At 41.4% G+C, this 14,487-nt stretch overlaps 1 protein-coding gene across 3 annotated transcripts in view; it reads left to right on the top strand.

Annotated features, from left to right (window-relative positions):
* Window positions 1-14,487, top strand: part of LOC121192311 (ERC protein 2-like) — a 145,723-nt gene that overhangs the window by 59,883 nt on the left and 71,353 nt on the right. For 2 of the 3 annotated variants that reach the window (XM_041053946.1, XM_041053954.1), the window contains exons 8-11: window positions 552-593; window positions 1,355-1,548; window positions 8,859-8,952; window positions 14,112-14,264. In XM_041053946.1, coding sequence (XP_040909880.1) covers window positions 552-593; window positions 1,355-1,548; window positions 8,859-8,952; window positions 14,112-14,264 — 483 coding nt within the window. The remainder of the gene's footprint in view (window positions 1-551; window positions 594-1,354; window positions 1,549-8,858; window positions 8,953-14,111; window positions 14,265-14,487) is intronic. The other variant, XM_041053961.1, reaches the window with a different exon arrangement.

Genomic DNA, 14,487 nt, shown 5'->3' with positions numbered 1-14,487 from the left:
AGTAGAGAGAAAGATAATTCTAGGTTACAAACTTCCTCTGGGATATTTTTCTCAGAGAAGAAAGAATTCATCAGTGTAACTCTCTGTTTTTTTTTTTCAACGTTTTACTTAGAAAAAAAATTGAGATGTTTGGTGGTCTCATAAAATCGCAGCCAAACAGAGGGAGACGGTAATTTTATAATGATAATGACTGAACTCCAAACTCCACATGAAGGACGCCCCAGGGAGGCAACTGATAGAAGTGAACCACAGAAAAGCAGGCAGCAGGGGAACTGGGGGGAGGGGGTGATGAAGGGATGAGAGCGGATGAGGGTACAGATTGGTTCTGCTTCAGCTAGATTGTGACCCTAACCACATATACAGGGTTGACTTACCTTTTCCTTTAGGTTTCAAAGCTACCCCTCTGATTTGATCTTATATCTGACCCTGTGTGACTGTCAGTGTCCAATCATTCAGTCCTAGAGGACGTTAAAATTTTATTTTAAGACGATTCTTGGTTTTTATACTACATTCTTATTCCCCAACTGATATCTTTTTGTATTAACTTCTAGGTCCCAGCTAAAGTAGATGGGCTACCAGCAGTAAGCCCGACGGTAGGTTCTTGGTTATTTTGTGCCTCTTGTTTGTTTGTGCTTTCGTGTGTGTGTGCAGAGGCCATTTTAGGATGTCTCCAGTTCACTCTCTGTTACCAGACTTGGCTTAACTTTAATCAGTTTGAGCTGTATTTTGTTATGCTTAGATCAGCATGCAACAGCCCTGTCTGTCCTTTGTCATTTTCTGTCAGAATTTGTCATTTGTAACTTTACTTGGTCAGTCTCAGAGGCACTGTCAGTCTGAGCTGTACTTCCGTACGTCAGCCTCAACTGTAGATCATTAGTTTCAGCAGCTCACGTTTGAATGCTAATACTTTCAGTCAGCAATGTAACATACTAACGCATCTACATGCCACCATAGTTTCATCACACTGTGCTGACAGAGACAATCTAACAAGGTTGAGTCTTATCACTTTTAAATAAATGTGTTGTCTGAAGGTACAGCTTTATGATCATAGTGCACATTTTACAATTAAATAGTTAACTAAATTAAGCCTGATATTGCACTGTCAAAAAATAATCTGCAGCTGGTTTTTGAAGGCTTCTTTGGTATTGAATTTGCTGACAAAGGACAGCTAAGGCTAACAAATGTTTAGATTAGTGTCTTAAAGTCTGGCAATGATCTTATAAAACAGAGTCAGAGATGTCCTAGACTTGCCATTGTAGATGTTCTTTGACACTGGTCTAATAATAATTTATGTTGTATTGTGGGTATATTTGTACCTAATGTATCTGCTTCCCCTCTCTCCCAAACCTCAAAGACCCAAAACACGGAAGAAGCGGTCAGGAAGTGTCCAGATATCACAGATCGTCTGAGGCTCCTGGAGCAGGAAGTGGCCCGCTACAGAGAAGAGTCTGGGAAATCGCAAGCCGAGGTGGAGAGGCTAATGGTTGCTCTGAGGGACGCTGAGATGGACAAATCGTGCAAGGAGAAGAAAATTGCTGATCTTGAGAGGTGAGGGTCAAAAATTCAGTGACATTCATATCCATCACAAGACACCATCTGGGTGTCCTCAGAGAGCAGTGTCCTTCCAAGTGACCGGATCTTTGTAACATCTCAATTCATTCCTAAGTGCTCTATTTATAAAGGAGTAATCCACGAGACATAAACTGTCTAGATTGTGTCCTCCCAGCACTTGAAACCACTTCCATGCTGTCATGCTTTTTGCTTGATGTAATCACACTAGAAATGCTGTGACCCACATGTATGTACATGTGTTACTTTTAATCATTTTGCTTAATGTCTTATCATTTGTTTCTCTGTCTGCAGACCCGGGTAAGTAGTTCTTAGTGTGCCTGTTAAACATACCATTGTAATACTGCCAACACTGTCCATAGTCATTACTCTTGACATCATGCCATGACTGTTGGGCTGATCTTAAACTTTCCCAGGTATAAAGCTGGAAATTGGGGAATTTTGGCTCAAACCTGATCCCCAGAAATCTCAGATTTGACTATCCCAACGGGATGGTTAATGTACAGCCCATTTACGCCAAACAATCACGGCCCTCATTCCTGTCACAACAGTAACACAGTGAGAGGCTTTATATGTTTCCAGATTTATCTGATTATATGTATAGCTTCTCTGTTGCATTGACATCTGAAAAGCTTCTTCACATTTCATTGTTACCATGAGTGCTGTCGTGTGTGTTTCCTCATAGTCAGTTTAAATTATGTGCGTGTGTATTTTCACATATCTGTAAACTCAACAGATAAGTTTTGTTTTCTTTCTGTCTGCATTTCAGTAAATGCATACGGTAAATGAGTTTGTGTGTGTGTGTGTTACTGAGTTTGCCAGGCAGGCAGCCAGCAACATGCCAGTGGGAGGTGATGTATCCAGCCCAGACACTGGCTGTTTATACTGTTCTGTTTATTACTGGCACAGTGCTACTCAATTATCATCTGATTTATGGATTGGCATGGTGTGTACATGTACCCAAATGAGTGGTTGTTTAGTGCCAACACAGATGAACAGAATGTGAGTGTTTGCGTGCATATTTACTTAATATGTGCAGCGTTTCCCATACATAGGCTCTACTTGGGCGGCCCGCCCAAGACGATAAAATCGCGTGGTTTCAGCTTAAGTAAATCTTACATTAGAACGCCTTATTTCAATCTATTCAAATAAATTTTTGGCCACACATTTGTCTGAGTTGCATGTGCAACAGTAACTGAGTAGGAGCTAGAGACTTCTCTGTGTGCAGCTGCCTAGCTAGCATCTACTGATAGCCTGCATATAGCCCGCAGTATCACATTGGTAAGTTGTAGTGTCTGCTGATAGTCTGAATGAGAGGCGTTTAGGGTACACCTGTAAATTGTAGCTACAGAAGACAACCTGGGTTCCCCCTCTAAACTGAATTAGTCTCTGCATGCACATCACTGACATGCGGCACTATCTGTTCTCCACCACAACAATTAAATTCTCAACCTGTTGGCAACACATCGTGTGTGTGCATGTGTGAAAAAAGAAGCAAAGAAAGAGGTGTGTTTTTGTATGTGTGTCTGTGCAGAGTACATATCTGAACTTAAGGCAGTTATATTTAGCTGCGTGCTGCTCAGTGTGTCTGTATATGTTGATTGATAGTGTGTGGCATATTTTTTGGTGGATTGCCAGCAGCACAGAAGAAGCCACGAGTGTGAAAAATGTACGTGAAAAGAACAATTTTTTAACACACGAAAGCCCCATCAGGTGTGTTAACGATAGCTGTGGTTCTGAATGGTTTAAAATGAATCTGGATGGTCTGCGTGTACTGGATCCAACACAGTTTCCTGCCTCATTCATTACCCGTTTTACAGACTCTCCACTCTGGCATGGAAACCGTGTGCTGAGTCAAACTCTGTGGGAACGCATGAGCATCAAGTATTATAGGGATACAGTAGCTCCCGCAGAGTTTGTTCACACAGTCTTCTCTCTGTTTCCATGTGTTTGTGTGCATGCGTCATGCCTCTACATCTAAGACTTCATGTGAAAGCTGGTCACATGCAGCTGTCACCAGATTGTGTGCATGTACATGTTTGTGTTAATCTATTTGTTTAGTTTCTGGATCAAGCATTGGAGGGGTTTCTATTCCCCACAGCTCATCCATCCTATCAGGACTGCTGTCTCATTAGTGTCAAACAGTCATTCCTAACAGTCCAACCCCTCCCTTCTGGTCAGCATGTACAGGTTAGAGGTCATGCTGCAGGTTATCAGAGGAGAGTCCACTGCAGTCATACACTGCCGCTGCAAACACACATGTAAAATCATGAACAAATGTACGGTTTGTGTTTGTGTGAGTGCAGTGGAGATTAGTGGGGCATCAAGTTACTGCACTCATGATCTGATTTAACACACCAGAACTAAAAATATGTGTGTGTTTTACACGTGTGTGTCTGTCCACATGTGGTATATGACAGAATGGGCGTACGAGTGTCTGTGCGCTGATTGGACTTCTGTGTCAGACTGTGCAAGATGTGTCTGGGCAGAGGATGAATGTCTTTTTAATCAGAGTGTTTCTGTTGGAACGCAGCCAGATGGCCTATTAACCACTATCTGGATGGAGAGTGAGAAGAACAGATGAGGAAATAGACACTTTCTCATCCAGTTGGCAATGCAGCAGAGAGAGTCAAAGATGAATGTAGCCAGCAGGTCATTGTAATAAATACCTTCCAGCACAGGGGAGATACACTCACAGCTATTTCATAGCATAGATCTCCTAGTAATCTTCTGCAAGTCATCAGTAATAAGAATAGGTAGTTTATGGTTGTTCTTATATCTTTTTTTTAATCTGTTATGTGTGTATGTGTAATTCCTAAGTAATCTGCCTAATTGATCAGGCTTTGTAGAGAGCATCTGTATCAGCTGTGAACACTAATGCCAATAGTTGGATTTGTTAAACATAGCTCTGAAAGTCATGGTTACTGATCTCTTGGCGCAGTTTGTGTAGATATAGTGGACTAAAATGGAAAAAAGAATTAATTTCTTAGCCTGACATACCGGGAGTTCAGTTAAGTACCATTTGAGTATTTCCCTTGCATCATGTTCCTACAATTTATGTAGATGGTTACATGGTACAAGTACAAGGTAAATGGTCTATTTGATAAGCATCAGAAATGTCTCGGAAATCTGAGGTATAAGTTCTAACTAAAAAATTGTTCATGGAAATTAGAAAGATGCTTTACTTTTTATTTATGTCAAGTGAATATAAAGCCATGTTTCCTTTTCGTTCACTCCTTCCTTGGTGGCTATATATTGTGAACTAGTGGAATTACTCATCTTAATGTGGTTACAGTCCTATACTGTTAATGTTTCGGTGGTGATGTGAGGGCTAAACTTTGAAAAATAAATCAGGCTCCCTGTCTCACCATATCACAGCTATAGACGTGGTAAGCGCTGTGGTATGTAAGGGAGGGTTTCAGGAAAAGGGAGGTGTGTGTGTGTGTGTGTGTGTGTGTGTGTGTGTGTGTGTGTGTGTGTGTGTGTGTGTGTGTGTGTGTGTGTGTGTGTGTGTGTGTGTGTGTGTGTGTGTGCATGTACCTATGTATGTGTGTGAGTGTGGATGTATATTTCAAGAGACTGAGGAGAATACAGCAAGAGCAGCAGCAACGAACTTCGCAAGCGTCTGTTGGCTGGGAGGAATCAATGGTTGTTGACTGACAAATATTCATACGCTCACAAACAACCATGTGCACACGTAAACACGCACATAATTTTGGGCCTTATTCCTATAACCACAATCAAACTCCAGATGTTGAGAGAATCAATCTTGTGAAAACCCACACACAGTATGCATGCATGCCAAAACACACATTACCTCAGAAGTCTCTGTATATAATATTTCTACATTAAAAAATATTTGTAAACAGTGTTACGTTATGTGTGTCTGCAGGTGTCCATACAATTTGAATGTCCATTTTATCTTGGAAAATGTCGACTTCCTGTTTTGTTGTTGAAATATAGTTGCACCTGCACCAGAAATTTCAAAAAACACAAACTGACTAACAATTTCTTCCCCTTTAACCTCATTTCTGTTTCACCCTTTCACACACACACACACACACACACACACACACACACACACACACACACACACACACACACACACACACACACACACAGACAATATGTAAAGGCAACAGTGAGCTGGTATTTGTTTTGCGATAAGACATGTCTAAGCACCATAAAGCATCTATCAGTAATAAACAGGCTTGTTCTGTTTGGATCTCTCAGCACTGCATCTAGACAAGCGCCTCAGATAAAACTTCAGACTCCCAGTGTTGACCCAACTGCCTCACGCTACACTTTCAGAGTCCCTTCATTTCTTCTCATTCCTCGCTCTCCTTTTTCTGTGCTTCACCTCTTTTTTTTTTTGCACAACAGAGAGAATGTATTTGATTGAGATCATATCTGACTCCATGTAGTGTACAACCCTGACCCTGAGTAGTAACTGCCCTGATGTGTCCCAGTCTGATTTAAATCAGAGGATTTTGTTCCACTCTGCTGTTTATTAAAAGAGAAGAGGAGGAGATGGAGTAAGAATTAGAAGAGTTATGAAGGAAGAGATAAAAATCTGGATTTTTTCTTAAAAGGTTATTACTCCTTTTAACCTTTATTTACCCAGGAAAAGTCAACTGAGAATGCATTCTCTTTTCCAGCAACACCCTACTTAATATTCACAGTTTCCCACATTCCGATCTGGGAGCAGCCCAGCGGGACCGCAGCTTCCTGCTGTCGGCCACTCAACAGCTCTACTGGAGCCATTCGGTTACTTTTGTTGCCTTGCTCAAGGGCATGTCGGCAGTAGTTCTTGAGGGAGGTCAGAAGATTATTAATTCGTTTTATTTCTCTGTGCTATCCCACTGAGATGTGAGTTGCAAGTGACAAAAAATGACAGACAAACTAGAAAAGAAAATGAGAAAAAGAACATTAAAGTGATGATGGAAAAAGAGAGTAAGAGGGATAAAGAGAGAATGATTGAAATATGTATAGAGATATACAAGGGGAAAAAAAACAGAGCTGTGCTTTGACAGCCAGAAATAAAGCGGAGCTGCTTATGTTGGAAGGCGGATGTGTCGAGTGCTCCAGGTGGAAGAAGCGAGAGGAAATGTGAAAAATTACTTATTACGCTCAGTTTAGGAAATGGCTGGACTCAGGCACACTCCTCTCTCCCTCTCACTTCATCTTTTTTTTTTTTTAAAGAAATGTCACAGCAATAAAATACTATTTTCCCCCCATGAATTTACTCATTTCAGTAATCAACAAATCACAGTTCTGCTTCACATTTTCCACTCACATTCAGCCCAGCCCGTCTGCTCCTTATTCACCCTCGACATGCCCTCATTTGCCTTCACATTGGTCAAAACACTTATTTTATTTTACGCTGATGGGCTGATGGGGGTATATCAAAAGGAACCAGCGTGTCCGTTGGTTTATGCACCTGTGCCAGTAGCGGCTGTGTGTGATAGCTGATATGCCCTCATGGCAAGTTTGTTCTCCATGGACATGCATCTGAGCTTATAAAAACACACACACCGACATCAAAGATCAGAGTATAAACAAATTCCTCTCCTCCTCCTCCTCGCTGTGTAAATATGTGTGCACCAGCACACATGTGTGTACATATGTTTCATTCATAACAGTAACAGAATTGAATGATAATCTTGATTTACGCAGCACTTTTCAAAACCCACTCGTAAAAATGATAAAAACTTATAAAATCAACAGCAGAGTCATTAAAAAAAGGAATAAAGATACAAGCCAGAGACGTGAAACGACAAGCCCAATAAACTGTATGTGCAGTTTTGTATAGAGGGAGTAATATCAGATATAAATATTGATATAAATGTTGAACACTCCCATCCTGCTCCATCTTCTCTTATTATAACAAAAAAATCCTCAAAGGTTTTGAAAGGTACTGTTGTGTGTGTGGAAAGGTTGGTGTGTATTACATTTATTCATCTTTTTGTCAGCTATATTTCACATTAATTGCACACCAACATCACTCAGCTGACACACACACACACACCATTCTAAGGCCGGTGACAGCAAATATTTGCCCATATGTGGGGGCAGCTTGTAGGTTTTGCCCAGAGTAAACACACCAGTGTGGATATAGAATAATAATGTGGCGCATTTTAGCAGCTGCTTGGTCACAGCCTGTTTACAGAATTGGAGGGTTCTCTTAAGCGCTAATTTGTCACTGTCAGCTTTTTCGCACTTTCTGTGCATTTTTTTTTTTTTAAGTGCGAAGGCTGAACTGGGAGCTCAAAGAATGTGTTTGTATTCTATTTTGAGTGTGTTTGTGAGAAGATATATTGTGTAGAAGTGCAGCTGTGTGTGTGCGCCTTATGGGACATGGAGGTTCATGTGCGTCTGTCAGTGAGTGTATTTGTGTTTGTGTGTTCAGGGATGTTTATGTTTATATGTTTATGTGTGTGTGTGTGTGTGTGTGTGTGTGTGTGTGTGTGTGTGTGTGTGTGTGTGTGTGTGTGTGTGTGTGTGTGTGTGCGTGTGTGCGTGTGTGCGTGTGTGTGTGTGCGTGTGCATGTGCCATAGTTCTCCGGCTAAGTAAGTTCGGTAAATGACAAGGAGTAGGCCTTAGTGTGGAGGTAAGTACACAGCCATCCTGGCTGGTTAATACATGGTTTAGCTCTGTAATCAGCACCTCAGAAATGCACAACACTGACAGCAGATTTATTATCCTGTGTGTGTGTGTTTCTGGCAGTGTCTATAGACTTGCATCAATTTATTTCTTAAAAACACATGCTGTTGTGTGTGTGTGTGTGCGTGTAGTGTCATCCTGTTTTCTGGAGACTTCTCGCATCTATTTTTGAGAATGATTGTGTGTTTGTGTGCATGCTTGTGCTTGCGCCTCCAGTCTGTATGTGTTTGTGTGTTTTCTTGTTGAAAGATTTACACAGCAGTGTCTCACATCCATCAGTCAAGTCTAGTCTTGTCCCAGTCTGCCATGTTTCTAAGACAAGCCACATGCACAGCCATGCTGTCTGGCACCCACTGTAGCGCTGCCATTTACCTGTATGATGCAATATGCACGCCTTGTTTTAACACTGAAAATAAATCAAATCAGGACAATGAAACAAAAGTTCTATACATGTCATATATGTATTTTATAAATTGGAAATCAATACTACAATTAGTATTGTAGAAAAGATCATTTTAAGTAAAACGCGGCCATTGTATATTGTGTATAATGTGTATGCATACATACAGATATATGTGAATACGATTCTCTTCATCTGCTGTCATCTATTTTTCTCTATCTGAAGGCAAATCAAGTCTCCAAACATCCAGAAGCAGACGGTTCCGGGTGAGATGAGGAAAGATGCCCTGACTGATGGACATCCGCACTCTTTATCGCAGGTTTGAATATGTGTGTTTGTGAGTGTGTGTGTGTGTGTGCGCGTGCATATTCTTTTGACTTCTAAATTAGCTCCTCTTCACCTCTTCTTCCCAGATGGGCTCAGATTGGCTCATGCTCTTCTTTCTTTCCTCCTCACCTCTTTTGTGAGCCATTCCTCAGAGTATTATCTTTTCCCCTTCATCTATCTTTCTCTACACTTTGCTCACTGTCACTCAGTCCTTTTCTGTACAATTCTGCTCTTCCGAGCAGAGAAAGCCCCTATTCCAGTCTTGCAAGCCTCTTACACCCCCCCCCCCCCCCCCCCCACCCCCCCCACCCCCCCCAACTCACCCTCCCCCAGTGCATCTCAGAGTCAGTCCTAAGTGGAAGAGACAGGCATTTAGTCCACCAGAAATCAGCTCCATACCCCAGCCGGGAGCAGCGGCATAATGGCTCAGATGGGAATAGTAAGGGACTGTGTCTAGTGAGTCAGGAGAGAGAGAGAGAGAGAGAGAATTTTGAAGTACCATTTTTGATATTATTTATAAAGGTTTATACCTGCTTAGGTGTCAACATGAGTTGTGTGTGTGTGTGTATGCCTGCTTGTCTACTAGCCTGAAAACCTATGCTGAGGTGTTAATATGCAGAGTGCAGCCGTGCCAGGTTATTCCCACAGGACCGATGAAGTAAAGTACACCTCCCTGTACCTCTCTGGCATACAGAGCCAGAGCCCCTCTGTCAGTCTGTTTTTGGTAGAGCTATTTTGTTATTTTTGTGTGTGCTGGCAAGCAGCATCCAACATCCTATTTCCTCCTCTAAACACAGTGCCTGAGTAGTACACATTAATATTGCTACAACTTGGAAGGAGACACGAAGCAAGTGCCAGAAAGAAAGAAAGAGGTACAGGGACAAGTGCAAGGGAGTAGTGGGGTTGATGTCAGGGGAGATAGATGACGTCCACAAAAAGAGCAGAATGGAAAGTTTCAGAGGTGGTTGAATTTGTTTTAGTATGTATGTAATCCATGTATTATAAAATATTGACCAAGGGAAATACTAGTGTCAGAGCACAGGCAGGAAATCAAGCTCACAGTCAAGTATACTGTACTTTTCATTTAAAAGTACCAGTAGTGGATTTTTGAGGATGACACTGGCATCAATGTTATCTGATTTTTTTTTATTTCCAAATATTCATGCCAGTGTGGTCCAGAATGACATAACTCAACAACTGTCTGAATGCCATGAAATATGGTATCCACATTCATGGTGCCCGGAGGATAAATTGTGTTAACCTTGGTGACTTTTCCTCTAGTGCCACCATGAGGTTGACATTTTTGTGGCTTTTAGAGAAATACCTCAACAACTATTGGATTATTTGCCATAAAGTTTGGTTTACACATTTATGTCAGCATGAATTCTAATCACTTTGGTTATCCTCTGACTTTTCATCTGGTGCCAAGGTCAGATCAAAAGTTTGGTTTATAACCAAATGCCTAAAAACTAATATTCCCATCAGTCTCAGTTGTACTTTGTGTTTATTGTAAAGTAGCAAGTGTTAGCTTCCCAATTTGCCAAATTGAGATGGTGAACATGGTTAAACATTATACCTGCTAAACTTTGTTAGCATTGTCATTATGATCATCTTAGCACTGTGATGTTAGCATGCTGGCTCAAAGCACTGCTGTGCTTTGTGGTGGTGGTACATCCTCACACAACATGGCTGTAGACTTTTGATATAACATAAACCCATAAAATAAACATTTTTTATAAGAATCCCTTAATTTTGGTAATTAAAGAGTGAGTGCAACATTTTACAGTTGAAAAAGTTCTTTCTGGTAAACAAACTGTAATGGAAAGTCTTTTTAAATTAACTCAAACAGAACTTTGGCATTTCTGTACTGCAATTTCTTTCTTTTCTTTTTCTTTTTTTTTTTTTTTTATTATAAGTCAACATATACGATCTTTGATTAGCTTATCTGTTGGGCTCTAACACAATAATCCAGACAAAACATTTGAAGAGAAGTCCCTGAGAAATGTGACTGTATGTAATATAATGTAATAAATATCAAGACTAGTATGATTAAATACAGCCGCAATTTATTTAAAGAGAGTAGGAGAAATATTGTAGAATATAACAATTTAAAAGTAAGTGACTGCACATTCCAGCTCACTATCTGTGATGTTGAGATGTTAGTGTTAGTACAGTATGTATTCTGTAAGTTGTGTTTTCTCAGCAGTCGGGTTGCAGTGTTGCCTCTGTCTCTCTCCCTTTTCCCCGCTTGCTCTGTGTCTCCATTTATCACCGGGTCCATCGGGAACACAGCACGCTCCGAGGGTAAACACAAACAAACAGGGCCTTCCCTCATCGCTTCGTCCCCCCATCCAACCAGGAGAGTTTATGTGGGATAGAGAGATAGCATCTCTCCGCTCCATCGTCTCCATCGCGCCACGCTGCACTTCACAAGCACAGAGAAAACTCACATCGGAAATGTTCACTTCAAGCCTTCAAACAGGCCTTTTATTTCTCTTTTATCTGTAATGGAGAGGCAACAGCGACACTCAATACTTTGTTTAGAGACACAAGGATTACAGTTTTTTTTTAAGCTGAAGAAAATGAAAGAAGATAGAAATATTTCAGGATTTTCATTCACTCTAGGCTTGTTTCCACAGTCTGTAAATTGTATATGAAACTTCTGGTTCTGCACACGTACTTTTTTGAATCATGAAATAGGAACATAGAGGTTGATGCTGCTTTTTACAGAGACAGATGTCTGTGTCTGCCTGGATCAGGCTATGTGGGTAAGTGGTTTGTGTGTGTGCCTGTGTGTGTGAAAATGAGGATCATAGGTACACAACTTCTGGAAATGTACATTCTCTCACTCTCTGCTCGTTTATTTTAGTGATTATAATCCCTCCATCAAACCAAAAAGGGCCAGACTCCATAATGATCCTTCCCAAGGGCATTAGGTGATGATTGGTGCTGCAGAGGCAATTATCTTTCCATTTTTCCCCACTCTCTGAATCTTTTTATCTCTCTTGCCCTTTTTTTCCATTCTTTGTTTTCAGCCAGCAATATTCTCTTGTTACTAATAAAACTCACATAACACACGGATATACACTCACACACACATATAGACTGTCACATATACTGTATATGTGCGCACACACACTGGCAGACACAGCTTTCTGGTTAGGTTTCACTTGGGGGTCCAGCACTTGCAGCCCCCATCTCAGTGGGATGTGTGTGTGTGTGTGTGTTAATGTGTGTGTGTGCGTGCGTTTATATGTATGGGGCGGGGTCAGACCAGTGCTTGTTGATTCTGGTGCATCGAATTACTGCCCGTCTGTCACATCCAATTACAGCTTTGGACTGCTGACGCACACAGCCTGCCTCTGTATGTGTGTGTGCGGGTGTTTGTCGCTCACCTCCAGCTGTGTCTTGCTGACATGACGAGCCACAAGTATCCACTTGTGATTTGGCTGTCTTGGTGCTATTTTCATCGCGCTCAGGGATAATTCCGTTGCTCCTGTTTTAGTTAGAATCACTGAATTAGATCTATTACTTTTTGGTCAGTAATAGATCTTTTTTTCATCTGTTTATTATACGATTACGATACGTCCTTAGAGATGTCTTGATAGCACTTTTTTCTTTTTCAATACTGTTACCTCAAATTTGAGCATGTGCCGATAGTAACCTAAAATTCATTTACTCTTCTTTGATATTTATTAGAGGCAGTCAGTAAGCCATTCATATGCATCTCACATGTTCCTGGCAATGTCTCATAAAATTACTTTCACGCTGCTTTTTTCAGTTTGACATGTGTTTTTTGCCATCACAATGGATTCCCCATGTGTGAGCCATGGTACTGTTTAGCCTGGAGCTCTGCTTTATGCAGTACAAAAATTAGTCATTCAGAGTCCTGTCAGACTTAGTGCTGGTATTAGACACATGCACATTCACGTTGAGCTCTCGGTATACAACCATCAGCTGTATTTCTAGCTGATGCCAAACATATGAATTCACTAACTCTTCACTAACTCACTTCTACAAACATGGAGCAGCCGGTTCTGAGATGAAATGTCAGTTTAGGAATGTGCAGTGAGGCTCAATGAAACACTGAAATATTTCAGCCAATGAATTGTCATCCATCACAACTAAGTCAGCAGTTTTCCCCATTACCAGTTTTTGCTTTGTTGTTATCTGGAGAGAGTTTCCCGCTCATCTCCATTGCCTCCAAGGTCTGTTTCTTCCGACACACCTTCTTGCCACTTGTTGCTTGTACTTGTTGTTGCTTGATGCATCTACAAGTGTGTTAGCAAGTTTGTGGTGTTGAAGCTTCCAGTGCTGATTCACACCCTCAAAACACCTATTTTGCAGCGGTTTGCTTTCTGCTGTTTTGGCAGCAGGAAGCTGCTGTGGAAGGAAGCCCAAGGTCTGACTTTAAAAGTGTTTATGTGACATTTCAGGGATTGATCTGGTGTTTTTGGCTAGTGTGGATATAATTATAGTGAGTGTCTCCTTGGCACAACCCTTATTTGCACCATCAAAACATTAGTCTGACTGTTCTGCAACAAGGATATACCCCTGAGTTTAACTGAACTGTTTGAAAGTGTCTCCTTGTCCATGTCACTCGAAGGCTTCTGTACTGCTCCCAGAAGCGTGTGAACGTGTGAACCCGAAGGTGTGTCAACTTTGTAGGAGTCGGAGAGAAAGTAGAGAAAAAACTGAGAGAGAGAGAGAATTGGGGCGTTTATTATTTCTGTCCAGTGTTTTCTTTCACAGTTCCATCACCCAGTGTGGAGAAGGATCCATTTCCTCCACTCACCATGGGTGTCAGAGAGGCCACACACTAACTCTCCACCTCACCATCACTTATCACTCTTTTCTCTCTTGGCTATATCGGTTTCTTCTAAGAAGAGTCTTGCTCTTCTGTCACCACAGCTTTTGACTTCACCGGGTCTTTCCTTTGTTTCTGTTTTACAAGGATCGGATTCCTTTTAGCAGAGGGACCAACAAATACACTTTTTCCTCAAATTATTATTATTTTTTGCCAGTGTAGTATTATTCCAGTGCAAAAACATTTGATGATTTAAAATATATATATATATATATATATACTCAAACAAAAACACTCTCTCCCATGCATTTGCTACTTTGCTTCCAACCCTTGCCCCCTCCCAGCTACCTCTTTCAGCTTCCCAGGATGCCATGTGGGAGACGGCGGAGCGGATCAGGGAGTTGGAGATGGCACTGAGGGAGAGCATGAACACATCCGCACATAGGGAGGCTCTCTGGGCGCAGGAGGAAGCTGACCGTGTTCAGGCCCAGAGAGAGGTTTACCTGATGTTACACACACACAGCACACACACATACTGTATACACACACTCATACATACAGACAGTCGCGTGCACCTCTACATAAGCAACCTGGCCTATCTTTTAAAATGAGTGCAGGTATCGGCTCAGCTCGGACCAAGAAGGACCACTGAGAAAATGTTAGGTGCCTAACTACGCCCCCATGTGGCTAAGAGTGTAACTGCAGGCAGACTGCAGTTGG

Source organism: Toxotes jaculatrix, chromosome 2 (assembly GCF_017976425.1).
Source record: "Toxotes jaculatrix isolate fToxJac2 chromosome 2, fToxJac2.pri, whole genome shotgun sequence".
NCBI classification, from domain to species: Eukaryota; Metazoa; Chordata; class Actinopteri; family Toxotidae; genus Toxotes; species Toxotes jaculatrix.
The sequence above is the reverse complement of the archived record's forward strand: the minus strand, read 5'-3'. Positions and strand labels throughout refer to the sequence as shown.